Source organism: Gopherus flavomarginatus, chromosome 2 (genome assembly GCF_025201925.1).
Source record: "Gopherus flavomarginatus isolate rGopFla2 chromosome 2, rGopFla2.mat.asm, whole genome shotgun sequence".
NCBI classification, from domain to species: domain Eukaryota; kingdom Metazoa; phylum Chordata; order Testudines; family Testudinidae; genus Gopherus; species Gopherus flavomarginatus.
The window spans coordinates 272,478,909-272,499,797 of record NC_066618.1 but is presented as its reverse complement, the minus strand read 5'-3'; the positions used below and the strand labels follow the sequence as shown (position 1 = coordinate 272,499,797).

Genomic DNA, 20,889 nt, shown 5'->3' with positions numbered 1-20,889 from the left:
AGATAGCTTTTTATCTCTTTTTATGCCCACATTGTGGTTTTTATATAATTATTTTATGTCCTTTATGTGCCTCGTTTTATGTGGCCATTCCAGAACAAGTTTCTCAGTCATTTCTTTATGAGACATAACAAAGGCAAGCATAGTAGATGAACATCATTTGAGAAACAAAACAAAACAATAGTATAGCTGAAACCACAGAATCTAAATAGTTTGGCCAATATGTGCCCACAAGAATAAGAAATACCATATATACCTAGTATCTGCCATAAATCATATGTATAATTTGTTTTCCGATGTGCCAATTTAACTATATTTAATTCCTTTCACTGTAGTTTTAAAGCAAGGGCCAGTTCTATTCAGGTTATTCTCTATACTTTTTGGACTCTGTGGCAAACACTGCAATTGTACAGGATTTTTACTGATCAATGATAGCTTCTAAATTAACTTAATACAGCACCTTAAGTATGACTTTTTAAAATCACGGCAGCTAAATACCCCAACAATTCCATCTAACTGCACAGTATATATTGCACACTTTGAAGTTAAGGATTATATCATATTTTGGTATGCTTTTGGTGAAATGGAAGGCATGCAACTTACCATTTTTTAATAACTGACTGCAAATGACTTAGCACTTAGTTCTATCTGAGAGAGCATGCAATCCAATTTTAAGGTGTTCAGGGTTGGCCTCAATCTCCTCCCTTCAAAGTCAATGGTAAAATAGCCATTGTCCTTAGTGGTGGTAAAGTTAGGCCAATGCTCACTGCTTTTTAAAAATCCAATCTTAAATCAAAAGTGGGAGAAAAAAGCATCAGTACTCAAAATTTACAGAGGGGAAACTGAAGCATAGAGAGATTAAGGCCCAGAGTGTACAGGGAGACTTTGGCAAACCAGTAAAGTGCCTAAAACCGCTATGGCTTATTGTTAAAAAGCAACCTAGTCAGCAGGCTGTAAAGTGGCCATGCAGCTTGACCAAGACAGGAGGGGAGTGGAGGTTAGGGTGCCACAGAAAGAGCAGCTTGTGTTGAAGTTGCTGATATGCCCCAGGAATGTCTATTGGGGTCTCAAGGCTGCAGACTCTGGAAAAACCCACACTTGGTTAATCAATAATCAGAAGGAGCCTCTTGCTTGCGCATTGGAACTGTTTGCTTGACAAGTTTTCTTTAAAGGACATGTCATTGTATTACTTATGTATAAATAAGAGGAAAAAGCTTGAGATGGGGGGACTCTTCGGGACTGGTCTCTCCCTCTGGATGCATCTTGTGTTCCCCAGCGGCAGATGGGCCTCCACTGTGTCATGCAAAAGCCACACTCAGCTTTGGTAATTATCAAGGGTTGGGGGTGTTTTATTAATCTTGTTGCCGACGTGTGTAAGTGCTTGAGACTAAGTAAAGTTTAGCTTTAAGTGAAAACACTCTTGTGTTGTCCTGTTTGTGCCATCTATCAATCAAACGGCCGTGTTTCCCCTGATTTATTTCTTGATACCACCTCACACAGAGTAAATGTTACCAAGAGCTTTGGGTTGAAAGAACGCTGGGTAACATAAGTTATTTAGGTGTGGACAATCACTGATGATAGTGTCTCCCTGGAAATATGTGACAGTACTGAATTGAGGAGCAAGTGAACTAGTACGACGTAAGGACATTATTTCAATCAATATTGTTGGTTTTAAAAATAAATTTTAATTAAATTACAAAATATCTAGTATATGTAGTGCTGTAAATGAAGTGGTGAAATGAGGTAGTTTAGGTGAAGATATGTTAATTTGTACTTAAGTTTAGGAAAATGTTCTATGGTACAAGCTATAGCTATGCTAGAAGGAGTGCTTGGCATGGACCTAGGATGTACTGCCAATGCATTATGATAATGGTGAACAGCTTTATAATTTGCTGAGAATATAAATTGACATGAGAAAAGGGTTAGCTATGTGAACAGAATAAGCGATCATTTTCTGCCAGTAGCCATTGCAAATCCTGTCAGTTTGCAAAACTACTTAGAGGGAATAATCCCATAGAAATCATAAACTGCAGAGATCAGATGCTGGAAAGGATGGATTTACTTTGAACTCTGCTGACATCAGCATGTGCTTAATTAGAGTGATTTTAACCATAACCCACAACTGTCAGGGATAAAAGTGTTATTGAATAATAGACTTGATGGACAGCCTTAAATAGATATTTGCTCTTTCAACATGAAACTATAAGGTGCCATCATCTAAGGGGCTTGAATTTATTGTTTTCTTTTATTCTTACATTATACATTTGGAATGCAATTTTCATGTTTTGAGGATTATTAATCTTTTAAATAACACATGGAGATAATTTCTAATACATTTCACTACTAATCATGTTGGGCATTAGAAATTCGAGTAGCCTATGTTAATCTTGGATTCAAGTGTCCAACCAGGCACTTTGATTCATTCTCAGATATGAGTATTACAGTGGGTTTCTTATACATCTATATTTAAAGTTATTTCAGAATTTTTATAAAGTGCCATGAGTGTAAGGTTTTATATTTCACCAGTAGCAAGTAAAATTGGTACAAAATTGCCCTATGGCCTGTGAATTCCAGTGACACTTTGTTTTTACAGAATTGAAATAAGATTATTTCTATTTAATTTGAATATTGCCAGTCCATAATATGAATTGAGCAATGCTGGCAATTTAAACAAAAGCAATATTTGGTTCTTGGGCACCCCTGGGAACATTAATTACAGTATTATACAGATAATTAATTGTACTTAAACTCATTTAATCTCTGATGACCAGATTGAAAATAATATAGTAACAAATTTGTAATCACATAGGTCACTTAATGATGATTACCAAGGTGTCCATCATAAGCAACTTTATAGTGACTGGGGTGGGGGGGGGGAGGGAGAAGGGGAGGATTCAGCTCCTCTGGCTCCAAAAACACAGATAAGCTTAGAAAGAGGCTTCCAGATGCCCTATGACAGAGTGGTGGGCAGTTCTGACTGTAGCCGGTAGACATATGTCAGTGTACATATGCATGCTATACAGCTCCTAATAACGTTCAGCGTATAATATCTATCTGGCTGGAAAACAGTATTTCCTTTTCCTTAACAATTCTGGATTGTCAAATTTTTGTTTCATTCTGCAGTGGAATGAAATATCAGCACTGTGGAATTTCCAATAAAACGGAACAATCCATTTCAGTGCTAGCCAGGCATCTGGGTATCTTGGGAGCTGGCCAACAGGCAAGTCAGGCAGACAGCAAGCTGAGCAGTTGGTAGCTGCAAAGCCAGGCTGTTGGGCAGCCAGCCAGCCAAGCAGCCCACTTGCTAGCCAGGGTTCTGGTCAGCTGGACAGACGGCAGGCCAAGGTGCCAGCCAACCAGCCTACCTAGTTTTCAGAAAAAAATCTGACAGAATCAATACATTCCCTCAGAATGCAGTATTTTGAGTCATTTGAATCAACATTTCCTGAGGGAAAACATCCACTGATGTTTTGACCAGCTCTAACATGTACATATTCTAATAATTATATTTATTTAAAAAGGGGGAACCAATCTACTGGGGGTTGGTATCATTTCAGAGTCACTTTCTACGTGTGGGACAGTATCTTATAAGAACATAAGGCTAGCCATACTGGGTCAGACCAAAAGTCCATCTATCCCAGTATCTTGTCTTCTGACAACAGCTAATACCAGGTGCCCCAGAGGGAATAAACAGAATAGGCATGCTTGTATGCCTTTAGGTTTCTGTGTGAGTTAGACCCCAGAGGAAACCATTGTGAGTATTGTGCAAGATGCAGTTTGGCTGGACTCATCACTGTTGGCACTGAAGCAGAAAATCAATGCCCTTAATACCCTCCTGATCCTCTTTATTTCATTTGTCCAAAGGGGACTGGCCTTGACCAAAGAAGTATCACCCTGCTGGTCAAAGAGTGGATGTATCTTCCGCAGACGGCCAGCAACAAGGTGATGCACACTTCCCACACACAAGGTGATGCTGGCATTCCCCACAGGGATGGCCTCTTATCACTCATACTTTCTACCTTCTGACCTGCCTGGACTTAGTAGTAAGAAGCTTTGCAATCAGGGGTCATTAGGAAAAGAATTGCCAGGATCTCAACTAGCCATGACGTTGCTCCTACTTGAGCATATTATTGGAGGGAGAGTTCAGGCAAGGAGAAGACTTTGCCTTACTGTGGACTCGTGTCTGGAACATCCCTTGGCACCTTAAGAGATACATTGGCTTCCAGTGGACATAGTGTGAGGAGAAATAGGAACTGGGAGTCCTGGTCCCTCAAGCATCACATGAATGGGCTATTATCATCCCACAAGCAAGGATGAAGCTTGAGCCTGTTCTGAAAAAAGTTGTCTGAGCAAAATATATCAGAGACCTGGAGAGGCAAGGCAAGGTCTTTGGAGTTATCTTGAAATGGGATGCCGGCAGCCACTTCGTTTCACAGGGTGACTTCAGTCATTTAGTGAACTCTCATTTCATCCACAGGGCACACCTCAGCTGCATCCCAACAGATCAGTCTGACACGGCAACCGGGACAAGCAATGCTGGACATGTGGTTATGAAAATGAGACCGTGCCCCATGTCATGTTCTGCTGTAAGCCCCATTCCAAAGCATGGCATAGAATCATAGACGATTAGGGTTGGAAGAGACCTCAAGAGGTCATCTAGTCCAACACCCTGCTCAAAGCAGAACCAACACCAACTAAATCATCCCAGCCAGGGCTTTCTCAAGTGAGGACTTAAAAACCTCTAAGCATGGAGATTCTACCACCTCGTTAGGTAACCCATTCCAGTGATTCTTCACCCTCCTAGTGAAAGTTTTTCCTAATATCCAACCTAGACCTCCCCCACTACAACTTGAGACCATTGTTTCTTGTTCTGTCATCTGCCACCATTGAGAACAGACTAGCTTCATCCTCTTTGGAACCCGCCTTCAGGTAGTTGAAGTCTGCTATCAAATCTCCCCTCACTCATCTCTTCTGCAGACTAAATAAGCCCAGTTCCCTCAGCCTCTCCTCGTAAGTCATGTTTCACAGCTCCCTAATAATTTCTGTTGCTATCTGCTGGACTCTTTCCAGTTTGTCCACATCTTTTCTGTTGCGGGGGCCCAAAACTGGATGCAATATTCCAGGTGTGGCCTTACCAGTGCCAAACAGAGGGGAAGAATCAGCTCCCTTAATCTGCTGACAACACTCCTACTAATGCAGCCCAGTGTGCCATTAGCCTTCTTGGCAACAAGAGCACAACGTTGACTCATATCCAGCTTCTCGTCCACTGTAATCCCCAGGTCCTTTTCTGCAGAACTGCCACTTAGCCAATCAGTCCCCAGCCTGAAAAGGCCATGAGATTCGTCCATCCTAAGTGCAGGACTCTGCACTTGTCCTTATTAAACCTCATCAGATTTCTTTTGGCCCACTCCTCCAATTTGTCTAGGTCACTTTGGACCCTATCCTACCCTCCAGTGTTTCTCCCCCCCACAGCTTAGTGTCATCCGAGAGACACTATTCTGCCACAACACCATGCAGAATGGATTCATTAAAACAATTCTGGCATCAATGGGAACAGGTATTGTTAACTCATCCATTCTGGGCTCCAACTGCCACCTAAGACCAAATGTTGTGATCACTGACAAGGAACAAAAGCTGATCATCATAGCTGATGTGATGATCCCCTTCGAGAACCAGATCGCTGCCTTCACTGAGGCAAGAGAACAGAAACTGGAGAAATATGCTCCCTTGGCTGACACTATGAGGAAATGGGAATACTCCATTACTGTTCATGAGTGGATTGTGGAAGCACTAGGCACTTGAGACCCCAAGAACAAGACTGTGTTCTGGGACTGTAGGTTGCCCAGATGCTATGCCAAGCTAATGTGATGGTTGACAGTTTCTGATGCCATGCATTGGTCGAGGGACATACGTATTGAACACATTGCGGGAGGCTGCCAATATGAAGATAATATGATCCAGATCACTAACTGTGGAGTGATTTAACTAACTAGCATATTTTTAATGTTATATTCTTAACCATTAACCCTTATCTGTTATTTTTACCCTGGTCAATTATTCGCTCATACAATTTTTCTTTTTTCTTTTCTTGATTTGCAATATATTATCATTTTTGATTAACATGAACGTGCAAGGCCAGGCTATTTATAATTTGTATTCTGCAATTTATGTGTTCTATAATTTTTAAATATTCTCTTTAAAAAGTTTTTAACAGTTCCGATTCTTTCTCTCTCTCTCCATTTATATTACTATTTTTATTTCCAAAGTACTTTTTACAATGAGCAAATTTGTCACAATATTACTTTCACTTCTACCCATGTATGCCACCCAATTTTCTCCCTTCTTTTTGTATTGGAGTGGAGGATAGGTTTTATATTATGTTTAGATGTTGCTATACAGTGGACTGAGTACTTTGGGAGGTGGTTGCTTTATAAACTGTATTTTTTTCTTATTCTTCTTAAGTCTTCTAGTGGGGAATCATGTCCTGCACTAGCTGGGATCCGGACTCAATAATAGGACCTTCCGTATTTGATTGATATTTTTCTACTTATATTTCCATCCGTGTAGAGAGCTGAGGTAGTTTATTTTATTTATCTTGTGCTCATAATCACGGTATCAAGATGCATTAAAGAAATTAAAGTAAACTTTTGCCAAGAACAGACACAAATCAGATCCAGCTCTGTGATTTCTTGTCACTGATGAGATAAATACCCACTGGCCATAGGCCCAAATAGAGAAGAAAACAGAATGAGTAAATATCTCTTGTATCATGCTAAACATCACAAAACTTGACCTTGTCACATTGCAGGGAAGAGTAAATTTCAGAGCCAAATACCTTCAATGAGACACCTCTACCATTCTCCTCATTCCAGTTCAGCTATAGAGTTAGTCTGAGTGTTCCAACTGATTTCATTTGCTAAGGACAGACAGCAAGAGACTTGTGGCAGCAGTATTGTGAAGACTGGGGTTCAGCACAACTGAAAAATGCCATCAGGTAGCATGGAATAAGAGGAGGCCTTGGAGATACCCAGGGCAAAATATATTTGTAGCTTTCTCTATGACTTCCAATACATTTCTAGGTGCCACTCAAAATGCTGGCATTTTAAGTTCCTTTATGAAATCATAGAAATCATATCGAGAGGTCATCTAGTCCAGTCCCCTGCACTTGTGTCAGGACTAAATATTATCTAGACTATTCCTGACAGGTGTTTGTTTAACCTGTTTTTAAAAATCTCCAATGATGGAGAGTCCCCAACCTTCATAGGCAATTTATTCCAGTGCTTAACCACCCTGACAGTTAGGAAGTTTTTCCTAAAATCCAATCTAAACCTCCCTTGCTGCAATTTAAGCCCATTGCTTCTTGTCCTATCCTCAGAGATTTAAAAAAAAAAAGTCTTCCTCCTCCTTATAACAGCCTTTTACATACTTGAAAACTGTTATCATGTCCTCTCTCAGTCTTCTCTTTTCTAGACTAAACAAACCCATTTTTTTAATCTTCTCTCATAAATCATGGTTTCTAGAACTTTAATCATTTTTGTTGCTCTTCTTTGGACTCTCTCCAGTTTGTCCACATCCTTCCTAAAATGTGGTGCCCAGAACTGGACACAATACTCCAGTTAAGGCCTAATCAGCGCAGAAAAGATTGGAAGAATTACTTCTTATGTCTTGCTTACAACGCTCCTGTTAAAATGTCCCAGAAGGATGTTTGCTTTTTTTTTGCAACAATGTTACACTGTTGACTCATATTTAACTTGTGATCCACTATGATCCCTCAGGTTCCTTTCTGCAGTACTCCTTCCTAGGCAGTCATTTCCCATTTTCTATGTGTGCAAACGATTGCTTCTTGCTAAAAGAAGTACTTTGAATTCGTCCTTATTGAATTTCATCCTGTTTACCTCAGATCATTTCTTCAGTTTGTCCAGATCATTTTGAATGTTAATCTTACCCTACAAAGCACTTGCAACCCCTCCCAGCTTGATATCATCCGCAAACTTTATAAATGTACTCTGTATGCCATTATCTAAATCATTGATGAAGATATTGAACAGAACCAGACCCTGAGCTAATCCCTGCAGGATCTCACTCGTTATGCCCTTCCAGCATGGGACCTCTTAATCTTAAAGATTGCCTCTGTCTCATCTTCCTGCTTCGTTTTAGCAAATGAGATTGGCTGGAACACAAGCAATTTTTCCTGAGAACCTCCAGAGTTTTCAATGATCCTTACTGTTGGGTTTGGAAAAAAAAAATCTTGAGCTTCAGCTCATGCTGCAAAGCCTGTCTATTCCCTCAGGCTTTCTTTTGCGTGGGTGGATTGAAAAAGGAGAATAGGCTCATATTTCACATATGTAACACTTAACTCTAATAGATGGACAGACACATTTCATAAAAAAGAAGACTGACTTCCTGAACAACAGTGTATGTGAAAACTCGTGGTAGGCTTGTCTATCAGAGTCCTCTGGGTCCACTTTTAAAGGAATGACTGGATCTGTTATCAAGCAGATCTAACTATATGTTAACTTCCACAGATTAGTGTGCAGCACATTATGGTCAACTATATCAAACAATGCTGAAAACTTTAATAAAAAATCAGTGGTACGCTTGACCTCTGCTCAATGTAAGAAGGGGATTATTAACCAAAGTTATAAATGCAGTCTCCATGCTGTGCCATGCCCAGATCTCAGCCTAGATTGTTAAAAAGAGAAAAAAAATGACAAAATGATGAATCCAAAACATTAACTTGGCAATTTAAATTTATTTTGTTATCAGACATTTTACTTTGATCTGCACAGCTTACATGAGTTTAAGGCTATAGTGCGTTGCAGAAAAATGTTGATATTATAAAAAGTTAACACATTTTTGGTGTTTGCATAACAGCACCCAGATAATACATTTTTTGCCAGCTATGGAAGAAATAATTCTGTCACAGTTCTCTCTGCAGTAATACAGTAATTATGTACCAGAGATTATTTTGATTTTATAATATGATAAAGATTGTCCCTAAGGCAAACCAATATAGCTCTTCAGGGGTACCCTTTTGAGGACAAGAACCTGGATGAACACAATTTTAAATGTGAAAAATTGAAAAATTTTGTTCTGACAGTGTTGAAATATTTCACTTTCACTTTATAGTTCTGATTCATTTTGAATTTACATTAAACAACAATATTATTTTAATATTATATATTTATTACCTATATGTAATACATTATGTTAAATGAATTAATATAAAATTGAAGATGAAATGAAATGAATCAAAATGATAAAGTCAAAATGAAATGTTTTGATCCCCTCAAATAAAAAAATTCAGAATTTTCATTTTGCGGCAAACTTCAAAATTTCCACTTTTTGTTAACATTTAGAATTAGAGAGGGAAAAGTCAAAATTTCCCATGGAACAGAAATTCCAGTTCTAGTTGTTATATTTAACCTACCAAATACATTTCTGTCAAAGTGTCACATGCAGCTATTTACTAGTTAAGACTTCATGACCAGGGCCGGCTCTAGCCATTTTGCCACCCCAAGCACGGCGGCACGCCGCGGGGAGCACTCTGCCGCTCACCAGTCCCGCGGCTCCGGTGGACCTCCCACAGGCGTGCCTGCAGATGCTCCACCGGAGCCGCGGGACTAGCAGACCCTCCACAGGCACACCTGTGGGAGGTCCACCGGAGCTGCCTGCCACCCTTCCGGCAACCGGCAGAGCGCCTCCCGCGGCATGCCGCCCCAAGCACGCGCTTGGCGCGCTGAGGCCTGGAGCCAGCCCTGTTCATGACTGTTTAAAATAGAATCATATTCACTCTGTCAAACACAAAGCGTGAATAGTTTCAATACAGGTAGTAGCGAGGTATTTGAATTGGAAGAGGAATGTGTAGTGTCTGAATATAAAATGGTAACTTTGGCTGTAATAAAATACTGGTCAACAGAGGAATACCTGTGTGTTTAGGAATAAACAAGACACAAACCACCTGGAGCCCATGTATAACTCTCGTTGTAATTAATGGGACTTGTGAGCAAGAATCAAAACATAATGTAGAATGTCAAGAACAAAGCATGGCCCAGTAGTTAGGGAACTAGCCTGAGACTCTGGAGTCCTGGGATAATTCTCTGCTGTTCGATGAACTTTCTGTGAGATTTTGGGCAAGTCACTTGGCCTCTCTGCACTGTATTTTTAAAGGTGTTTAGGTAGCTAAAGATGCAGGCAGGCACTTGGTGGTATTTTCAAAAGTGTTTAGGTGCCTAACTCCCAAATGACAGCTAAGTGCTTTTGAAAATCTCATTTGCAGTATATCTGTATCTCAATAGGCATCTAAATACTTTTAAAAATCCAGCCCTGTGTGCCTCTGTTCCCCATCTGTAAAATGAGGATAATAGCACTTCCTTACCATAGGAGTTGTGTGGATTAATACATTAAAGTTTTGAGGTGTTCAGATGCTATAGTACAAGGTACACAGTACCTTAGATAGACAGTATATGCCTTGTGCGGATAGTATATAGAATGTGCCTCTTGATTCCATTTGTTAAGGAAACCCAGACACTTGCTGTTCATAGGTTTACCATTCATGAGTAACATATGATATTCATTCATGAAATAAAAAGGCATATTCATTGTCTCAATGAGTTACACATATAGTATCTGAATAAGAGCATGTTTAGAAGAAAGCATTTTTTTTCCTCTTTAAAAATAAGGATTTATATCAAACTTCAAAAAATAAAAGAACTCCAGGTCTTCAGCACTGATGATATTTTCTGTCTACCCTCTATTAATTATTTTTATTTCATTTGTCTTTTATAACTCAGGTTATCTGGAATGAATATACCCCCTCCAATTATCAGCAACAAAAACTGGCTCAGACTTCATTTTGTAACGGACAGCAACCACCGATACCCTGGATTTAGTGCTCCCTATCAAGGTATATTTAATTAAAACCATTTTTCATTCCAGAATGTTAAAAAAGAGGGGGAGGGGTTGTAAACATTACTGCATTTCACATTGAGAGAAATGTGTTAATCTATTATAAATGGATAGTTCAAACATGCATAAATGATCATTCCCCTGCTGTGGGAACAACATAGTCTTTATTAAATTACAGTATAGACCAAAGTAGATAGTTGCTGTGCAAACGCTTAGCATTTAAGAGGAATCTGGAACTCTGAAAGGTAGTGTATAATTAATACTGAAACAACACTTCTATCCTAAAAGTACATCACCCACTCTTCAAAATGATATAATAGTGTATGTTTGTAAAACAGTGCATAAGAACTGCATACTAAAATGAAATTTTATCCAGTACATTTCTGTGTACACTGTGTTTATTATTGAGGGTTTAATTAACCTTGTTAGGATCCTTATCTACTGCTTTTATGAACAAGCATAATTTTGAATAAGTAGAGTAAAAGTATCTGAGGCATTAACTTGGGCATCTCACTGTTTGGAACAAGATAATTATAAAGATGAAGTACTAATGAAAATGTAGCTTCTATAATGTTTGGTAATAGTATCTGATTTTTCACAACCCACTATTGTAAATAATATATTTACAGTTTCAACTGGTCTTCAGGGAACAGTAACCCTTGTTATAGATAAATTTTCCATTTATCTGTTTAGAGAATTTCCATATAAGATGAGCAAAAGGATTTTAGCTGCAGTATCTTTTTTATAATTTTTATGACAATCCTACACATAATTATGCCTGGAAGAAAAGTTACCCATGTGCATAAGTGTTTGCAGAATCAAGCCCCATCTATCTGATATTTAGATGAGTCTTATATTGCAACTAAACTAGAATAAAGCTATACATATTCCTGAAATACAGTGTGTTTGGAAAGGTAGTTTATTATTGGAAGCCTTTTGTAACTTTGCGCGGCATGCCATGCCTCAGATACCATGCCTCAGATACTCAAGAATAGACAGACTTGAATCTGACTTGCAGTTCAGCAAACTAAAATGTGCACCCTGGTCTGCTCCATGGTTATGGAGCCCTGGTGTGTTTACCCTAACTGAATTTAGGTCAAATGAGTATTCCAAAGAGGAATGAAAAAAGTGACAATAAAAATAAGTTGAGAATTATATTCTCTAGAAAATGCAAGTTTTCTGTAACAGTGTTATACAAAAAAAATATTTTTATATCATCCTTCATACCAAAAATCCCTCTTTACTGTAAACTAGCTAGCTCCTGGGACTGGTAATAGGATATGATGGAGTCTTTCACAACTAGGTCACTAGACAAAGCCAGTCCGAGGTTGGTAGTGAAAAACTATCTGATAATTGATTTGGTGGCTTATGTAGAATGAGATGAGTTGGTGCTCTCAGTCCAGTTATCAAGTGGACGTGTGTCCATATGAAAAAACTACAATACAGTGTACACCCTTGTTGGCATTGTTGGTAGAGATGCCAAGGAACAAATGACCAAGGAGAATGAACTGCTGTCCGATTTCTAGAATTGTTCCCACCACATTGTGTTTGAGGCACACGGTGAATGTGCATATGAAATCTGAACATGCTCAATTTCTCTCATTCCTCTTTATCGATTAAATTATGTTCTTCACTTTCTAATGGTGACAGTCTGGAATCCTTTACAAATGATAAAGTTCACTTTACAAGCAAAATAAAAAAACTAAACCAAAAAATTATAAAGTGAGGTTCCCTTAAAAATTCATCAGCTGTTCTCACATAGTGAGATCTGAAATAATGCAGTAGTTTCCCATACCTGAGAAAGGAAATGCTTTATAAACTTGAGGATGGGAAGAGGGAGGACAGGCTGTCAGATAGAGGGAGAGAAAACTGGCAAGTGAAAAAAGATAATTAAAATTAAAATGTAAAATAAATAAACTTGCAAACATTGTCACAAACTAACCATGATGAAGGAGAATGGGGAAATGCAGTAATGTGGAAGGGAAAGGTATGGTTCAGAGCCAGTGACAGGCTATCACATGAGTTTGAGCATATAAAACAATCCTTACCATAGAAATCTCATATATTCATTAAAAATATTTCCTGTGATAGGCCAACCAGTTTCTTGAAAGAGATGATGCTCATTTTCTAGCAGCTTATTTGGTGGGTAACTGTATTTTAAGGTTTTACCTTTGTGATGGTAAGACATTTTAAAATAGATTCTGTAGCAAGTAAAAACATGCAGTTCAAAACTATTATGTTGAAGAGCAATGAAACAGAAATAAGAGTTTTAGATGTGGTGGTTTTCCATTCATGTTTTTCCCCTACTCAACTCTGAAAGCTAGCCATCAATCCTTTCAACATCCTGTAAATTGTAACATTGCTGTACTGTTCCTGTAATTGCTGTAGTAACTGCATTGCTAAAACCTACCCGTTCTCTACAAAACTCCAAATTCTCACATACATTATTATAACTTTCTCCTGTCTTCCCTCCCTGCCTCTCACAAGTCTAATCCTTCCCGCATACTAGCACTACAACCTGGACCGGCGCTAGGGGTTTGAGCGCCCTAGGCAGACGGCAATTTCACCGCCCCACGTGCTGGTCCCGCGGCTCCGCTGGAGCTGCCGCAGTGGTGCCTGCGGAGGGTCCGGTGCTCCATGGCTCTGGTGGAGCTGCCGCAGTGATGCCTGCGGGCGGTCCACTGGAGCCGCACGACTGCGGCAGCTCCACCGGAGCAGTGGAGCACCGGACCCTCCGCAGGCACCACTGCGGTAGCTCCACTGGAGCCGCCTGCCACCCCCTCCGGCAAAACGGCGCCCACCATTTATTCTGGCGCCCTAGGTGATTGCGTAGGCTGCCTAAATGGTAGCGCCGGCCCTGACTACAACTGACATCTTGCTGTCATGCCATTCCAACCACACTAACCCCTACTATATCTCAATATCACGAAGTTCAAAAGTTTCATCTGTGCTGGGAAGATTTGAATTCTACAACTGTTAATTGAGTCAGGAATTCCCACAGTACTTGCCCATATCTATTTCATATCATATTTATTCATACTGTCACACAGAATAGAGATTCTCAAAGCCAGTCTGCCACTTGTTCAGGAAAAGCCCCTGGCGGGCTGGGCTGTTTTGTTTGCCTGCCGCGTCCACAGGTTCGGCTGATCGTGACTCCCGCTGGCCACGGTTTCCCGCTCCAGGCTAATGGGGGCTGCGGGAAGGGCGGCCAGCACATCCCTCAGTCTGTGCCTCTTCCTGCAGTCCCCATTGGCCTGGAGCGGTGAATTGTGGCCTGTGAGAGCCGTGATCAGCTGAACCTGCGGACGCAGCAGGTAAACAAACTAACCTGGCCCGCCAGGATCTTTCTCGGACCAGCTTGAGAACCACTGACATAGAATCATAAACATGTGGAGGTGGAAGGGTCCCTGGGAGGTCATCAAGTACATCACCCAGAGCTGAGGCAGGACCAAGACCAAGGACCAAGGACCAGTCCTGACAGGTGTCTGTCCAACCTGTTCTTAAAAACCTCCAGTGATGAGGTATTCTGTAACCACTGGGCCCTTTTCACCAGAACTACTGCATAGTCAGTTCTTCCCCATTTTGTGGTTGTGCAACCTCCTTTGGACAGGGAGAACAATTGATCAAAGTCCTCTTTATAATAGTCCTTAAAATATTCAAGATTATTATTAGGTCCTCCTCAGTCATCTTTTCTCAAAACTAAATGTGCCAGTGTGACCCGGGGTGCCAGGGGTAGCCCTCACTGGAAGTGCCAACGTCAGGGCAGGCTGCAAAAGAAGAGCAGATTCTACCAAAACTGATGGTTAACCTGAAGTTTGACTTGCCAACCAGTCACAAACTGTACTTCTGATCTCCCATACTGGTTATCATGAAGTTAAAAAAGAAATAGCACAGCTCCCTTATTGCATTCCAGTTCTCTGGCTCTCAGTCAGCACCTAGGCCCAGTGCAGTGAGAAGTTGTTTAAAAACCTCTGCTCACTATACAAAATGTTCTTCTGAACCCTAAAGGGCCAGCCACATTGCCAGGTCAGTATTAGATTGGTCTTACCCAAAATACCACTTTGCCAGCCAGTCCTTTAGAGTCTAAAATTAAAGGCTTATTATAAAGAAAAAAAGAAAGAACAAGAAGTAGTCAGATACATACAGAAACATCAAAGTCTATATTTCAGGTTCTTAACAGTATTGGTGAGTTTGCTGGCTTAGAAGTCCCTCTGGAACACATCCACAACTTGGATGGGTCATTCAGTCCTTTGTTCAGAGCTTCATTTGTAGAAAAATTGTTCCAGAGGTAGAAACCAGGAATGAAGACAAAATGGAGATGATGCAGCTGCCTTTTATGGTCTTTTGCCATTTGGTTTGTACTTCCTGTGTCCCAAACACAAGCTTTACAACACATGGCATGGAAAAGCCTTAGGGCTTGTCTACATCAGAAAGTTGCAGCGCTGGTGAGGGAGTTACAGCGCTGCAACTTTGAAGGTGTACACATCTGCAGGGCACCACCAGCGCTGCAACTCCCTGTTTGCAGCGCTGGCCGTACTCCCGTTTTGTCTCGGGTGTAGAGGATCCAGCGCTGGTGATCCAGCGCTGGTAATCCAATGTAGACACTTACCAGCGCTTTTCTTGACCTCCGTGGAAGGAGGAAGCCTCTGGTAATCAAGCTGGTCTCCTTTCCCGGTTTGCTCTCTCGTTCCCGGAGCCCAGAGCAAGCAGGTCTCCTTCCCTGCGGTTTGCTGGGTGGCTCCGGGAACGCGAGAGCAAACCGCGGCGAAGCGGGTCTCCTTTCCCGGTTTGCTCTCTCGTTCCCGGAGCCCAGAGCAAGCAGATCTCCTTCCCTGCGGTTTGCTGGGTGGCTCCGGGAACGAGAGAGCAAACCGCGGCGAAGCGGGTCTCCTTTCCCGGTTTGCTCTCTCGTTCCCGGAGCCCAGAGCAAGCAGGTCTCCTTCCCTGCGGTTTGCTGGGTGGCTCCGGGAACGAGAGAGCAAACCGCGGCGAAGCGGGTCTCCTTTCCCGGTTTGCTCTCGCGTTCCCGGAACCCCCCTTGAAGCCGCCCAACAGCGCTGCAGTGTGGCCACATCTAACACCACTTGCAGCGCTGGTTGCTGTAAGTGTGGCCACTCTGCAGCGCTGGCCCTATACAGCTGTACTAATACAGCTGTAACAACCAGCGCTGCAAAACTTTAGATGTAGACATGGCCTTAGAGTTCTGTCCATTGGCATACCACACACCTTGCTGACTCATAAGGTGTATCCCCTTTTTCTTTCAGTGGGTTCATTGTACACGTGATGACCCTTGATGGGCCGTCAAATAGGTTAGGCAGTGTTCATGCCAAAAACACATCACAATTCTGGAAATACAGATATACTATACATATCTGTACATATCTATAACTCGTAATACAAAGGTCGGGGCAGCTCTATATTTTTTGCCGCCTCAAGCATGGCAGTCAGGCAGCCTTCAGCAGCATTTCTGCGGGAGGTCCGCCGGTCACATGGATTCAGCGGCGGTTCTGGGGGTGATCTGCTGGTCCCGCGCCGGCGTACCTGATGCTGAATTGCCTTCTAAACTGCAGGACCGCTGGACCTCCCACAGAAACGCCACCTAAGACGGCCTGACTGCCACCCTTACAGCGACCGGCAGGCCGCCCCCCGCAGCTTGCCACCCCAGGCACGTGCTTGCTGCACTGGTGCCTGGAGCTGCCCCTGAGAAAGGTGATACAAACATAAAAACAATATTATCATACTTGACAAATTGTAAGATTTTCACAGATACACATGGCATATCTGGTCAGATTCCTTGCAATTATATAAAATTAGTATCAACAATATCATAAAGTGTCCCATGTATTCTATACAGCATCACATCCAGTACTTTAAAACTTTCCTCATAGGCAGAGGCAGATTAAGGTTTCCTGGGGCCTTGGGGCCAAGCAAGCGTGGAGGCCTCCCCATCCCTTCTACCTGTGGACACACCCAAGGATCCACCTCACTCTGCCCCTTCTCCCATGGTCCCGGCCCTGTTCTAGCCATGCTCCGGCCCCATCTGCCTGCCTCCGCTGCAGCTCCATAACCCGTTTGCTCCTTTTTGCCCCCCCCACATGGTCCCAAGACAAGAGAAACTCTGTCCTCCCTCCATGGCCCCAGCGTTGCAGCAGAGCGTGAGAGCTCCTCCCGGCCCGGGGCCTAAGCCATGGTCCAAGTGCTGGAGCTTCCCTCTCCATCCCTCACTTCTGTGTGGGACCAGAGCTGGGACTTTTCCCGCCCCTCCCATCCACCCAGTGCTTCTGCTGTGTACTGTGGTCGGGGCACTGAGGATTCCCCTGGCACCCTGAAGCTTCTGCCAAGGCTCCAGGGTTCTTAGTCCATTGGATAATCCACCACTTTTCATAGGTCAAGTTTTCTAAACCTTTTATTGCAGTGGTGGGCAACCTGCTGCCCGTGGGCTGCATGCAGCCCATCAGGGTAATCTGATTGCAAGCCATGAAACGTTTTGCTGATGTTGACGATCCGCAGGCACAGCCCTCTGCAGATCCTAGTGGCCGCAGTTTGCCATTCCCAGCCAATGGGAGCTTTGGAAAGTGGCAGCCAGTACCCTGATGGGCCGCATGCACCCGTGGATCGCAGGTTGCCCACTACTGTTTTATCATTTTTTTGCTCTCCTCTTGTCTTTTTCCAATTTTTTCATATATTTCCTAAGATGTGGTGACCAGAATTGAACACAGTACTCCAGCTGAGGCTTCACGAGTGTCAAGTACAGCAGGACGATTACCTCCCATATCTTGTATACAACAGTTCTGTTAATACACCCCACAATGGTATTAGCTTTTACACAACTGCATCATATTGTTGACGCGTATGTAACTTGACATCCACTGTAACCACCGGGCCCTTTTCAGCAGTACTATTACTACCTAGCCAGTTATTCCCCATTTTATGGTTGTGCATTTTATTTTTTCTTCCTAAGTGTAGTACTTTGTGCTTATCTTTATTGAATTTCATCTTGTTGAATCCACACCGATTGTCCAATTTGTCTAGGTTGTTTTGACTTCTAATCTTGTCCGCCAAAGTGCTTTCAACCCTTCCCAAGTTGGTGTCATCTGCAAATTTATAAACATACTTTCTATTGCATTATCCAATTCATTAATGAAAACACTTTGTAGTACTTGGCCCAGGACTGATCCCTGAGGGAATTCACTAGATATGCCCTCCCAATTTGACAGCGAACTATAACTACTCTTTGAGTATGGTATTTCAAACAATTGTGCATCTACCTTATAGTAAGTTAATCTTGACTGCATTCCCTTAGTTTGCTTGTTGTGCCAAAAGTCTTAGTAAAAAATAGAGATGTATTGTATCTACTACTTCCCCCATATCTACTAGGTCAGTAACTCTGTCTAAGAAGGGAATTAGGATGGTTTAACATGGTTTTGTTCTTGACAAATCCATGTTGGCTATTCCTTATAATCCTATTATACTCTAGGTATTTACAATGTGATCGTTTTAATAATTTGTTCCAGTATCATTCCAAGAATTGAAATTAGGCTGACTGGTCTATAATTCCCTGGGTCCTCTTTGTTCCCCCTTTTAAAGATAGGTACTATGTTTGCTCTTCTCCAGTCCTGAGACCTTACCCATTCTCCAATAATTCTTGAAGATAACCTGTAATAATTCCAAAATTTGTTAGTCTCTAAGGTGCCATAGGACTCGCTGTTGCTTTTTACAGATCCAGACTAACACGGCTAGTTCTCTAATACAATTCCAAGATTGTTTCAGCTAGTTGCTTATGTACCCAAGGATGAATTTCATCAGGCCCTGTCGACTCAGATATATCTAACCTATCTAAATATTTTTTAACCTGATCTTTCTCTCTTTTAGGTTGCATTTCTCTCCCTATGTTAATATTATTTTTGTTATCTAGCCACCATTAACCTTTTTAGTGAAAACTGACGAAAAATAGATATTAAACACCTTAGCCTTCTTGATGTCATCAGTTATTAGCTCTTCTTCCCGGCTAAATTGAAGACCTATACTTTTCTTTATATTTCTATTACTCTTAATGTATTTAAAGAACTTCTTACTGCATTTTATGTCCCTTGTAGGTGTTAAGTCACTTCTTGACTTAGCCTGTCTGATTTTGGCCCTACAGGCTTGTGTTAATTTTTTGTACTCCTTAGAAATTAATCCTTTTTCCATTTTTTGAAGCATTCCTTTTTGATTTCCAGGTCATTAAAGAGCTCCTGATGAAGCCATATTGGCCTCCTAATATTCTTCCTGTCTTTCCTGTGCATCAGGATTGTTTGCAGTGATGCCTTTAATAGTATCTCCTTGAACAACTGCCAGCTCTCCTGAACTCCTTTATCCCTCAAATTTTCTTCCTAAGGAACCTTAGCTACCAGTTTTCAGAGTTTGTTGAAGTTGGCTTTTTTGAAGTCCATAGTCCTTATTCTGCTGCTCTCACTCCTTTCTTCCATTAGAATCATGAAATCTATGATTTCATGATCACTTTCAGCCTACATTCAAAATGCAATAAATTCCTCCCTATTGGTCAGAATCAAGTCTAAAATGGCTGTCCTTCTTGTTACTGCCTCCACTTTCTGAAACAAAAAGTTGTTGCCAACACATTCCAAGAACTTTGTATTTTGCCATACTACATTTTCAACTGATGTCTGGGTAGTTAAAGCTCCTCATTGCTACCAAGTCTTGTGTTGTGGCTCTTTCTGTTATTTGTTCTACACAAGCCTCATCCCTCTTATCTTCTTATATAAACTTTTGAGAGCCACCATCTCCTTTGTCTCTTTTTCTCATCAATCTTTTAATGTTCTAGCATTAGTCCTATTTTTATGCTATATTATTGTATTAGACCTATATTTATTATAGTATATTGAATTGCTGAAAGCATTCCTTACCTCCCTCTGCCTCCTCTTCCCTTTTCTTGGCACTATATACTGGTGATGATTATTCTTTTACAGTGCTAAAACTATGTACAAAGCAGTAATCTATTCTTGGCTGAATTCCCAGCATGATCTGCCTTCAGTTAACATTCTTTATCATAGAAACCTAATTTTAAAAATAAAGAGAGGAAATAAGTTAATGGGTATATCAGAGAAAAAATACAGAGACTTTTTTTTTAGCACATGCACCTAAAAATATGTGTAAATATGAAGCAACATGTGGACTGGTTACTCTAGTGGTTGACAGTGACTTGTGTATTTAAATTGATGTAAAAAAACGTGCTTTGGATGCTAATCTTAAATTGCTTGGACTGTTTTCTTTTTCACATTACTGTTTTGTTCTTTGTTCCTCCATCTTTCTTTTTATTCTTTTCTGGTACCAAGTAAGCTGGAGCATGAATTAACACAGTACAGAACCATGCAGAAATTCAAATATCTTTCTCAAACCCTAAAACAAAAAATACATATGGGCTTTGTGTGTTTGCTTTTTCTTGACAGTTGCCTCAAAGATTCGACAATGGGATACAGAGCCTTTTACTTCATGGGTCACTAGCATGGATGTGGGCTACGGCACATTGTCGGTCTAAGCAGAAACTGAAAGCTGTTATTACCTTATCTGTAATCACACTTAAGCTAGCTGATGGTCTTTGTTCAGCTCCTGGTTTTTTTTTCTGTTGACGACCTCACAAAAACCACTATAACAACTGACAGTACTAGGCACCCTTGTTGGAGAATTCAGCAAAGATGCCAGGGATTTTCTGTCTATGTAGACTGACCTAACCACCGTTGGGAATGGTCCCTCAAAGAGTCTGACACAATGTGGAGTTTAAGATAGTTGCTGACCATGCTTTAACGTTTTTGGTTTATCAGAAGATTTTAACTTCCATTGCTGTAAATATGGCACCTTTTTTCCAGACGCTAAAGGTATGCCTATATGTGATCTCCTCATCTCAAAAAAGATATACTGGCATTAGAAAAGGTTCAGAGAAGAGCAACTAAAAAGATTAGGGGTTTGGAACAGGTCTCATATGAGGAG

The 20,889-nt window shown here is 41.2% G+C and overlaps 1 protein-coding gene across 4 annotated transcripts in view; it reads left to right on the top strand.

Moving 5' to 3' along the window:
• The window catches only part of CSMD3 (CUB and Sushi multiple domains 3), a 1,198,342-nt gene that overhangs the window by 400,348 nt on the left and 777,105 nt on the right, over positions 1 to 20,889 (top strand). For all 4 annotated transcript variants that reach the window (XM_050940462.1, XM_050940461.1, XM_050940464.1 and 1 more), the window contains exon 6: positions 10,791 to 10,903. In XM_050940462.1, coding sequence (XP_050796419.1) covers positions 10,791 to 10,903 — 113 coding nt within the window. The remainder of the gene's footprint in view (positions 1 to 10,790; positions 10,904 to 20,889) is intronic.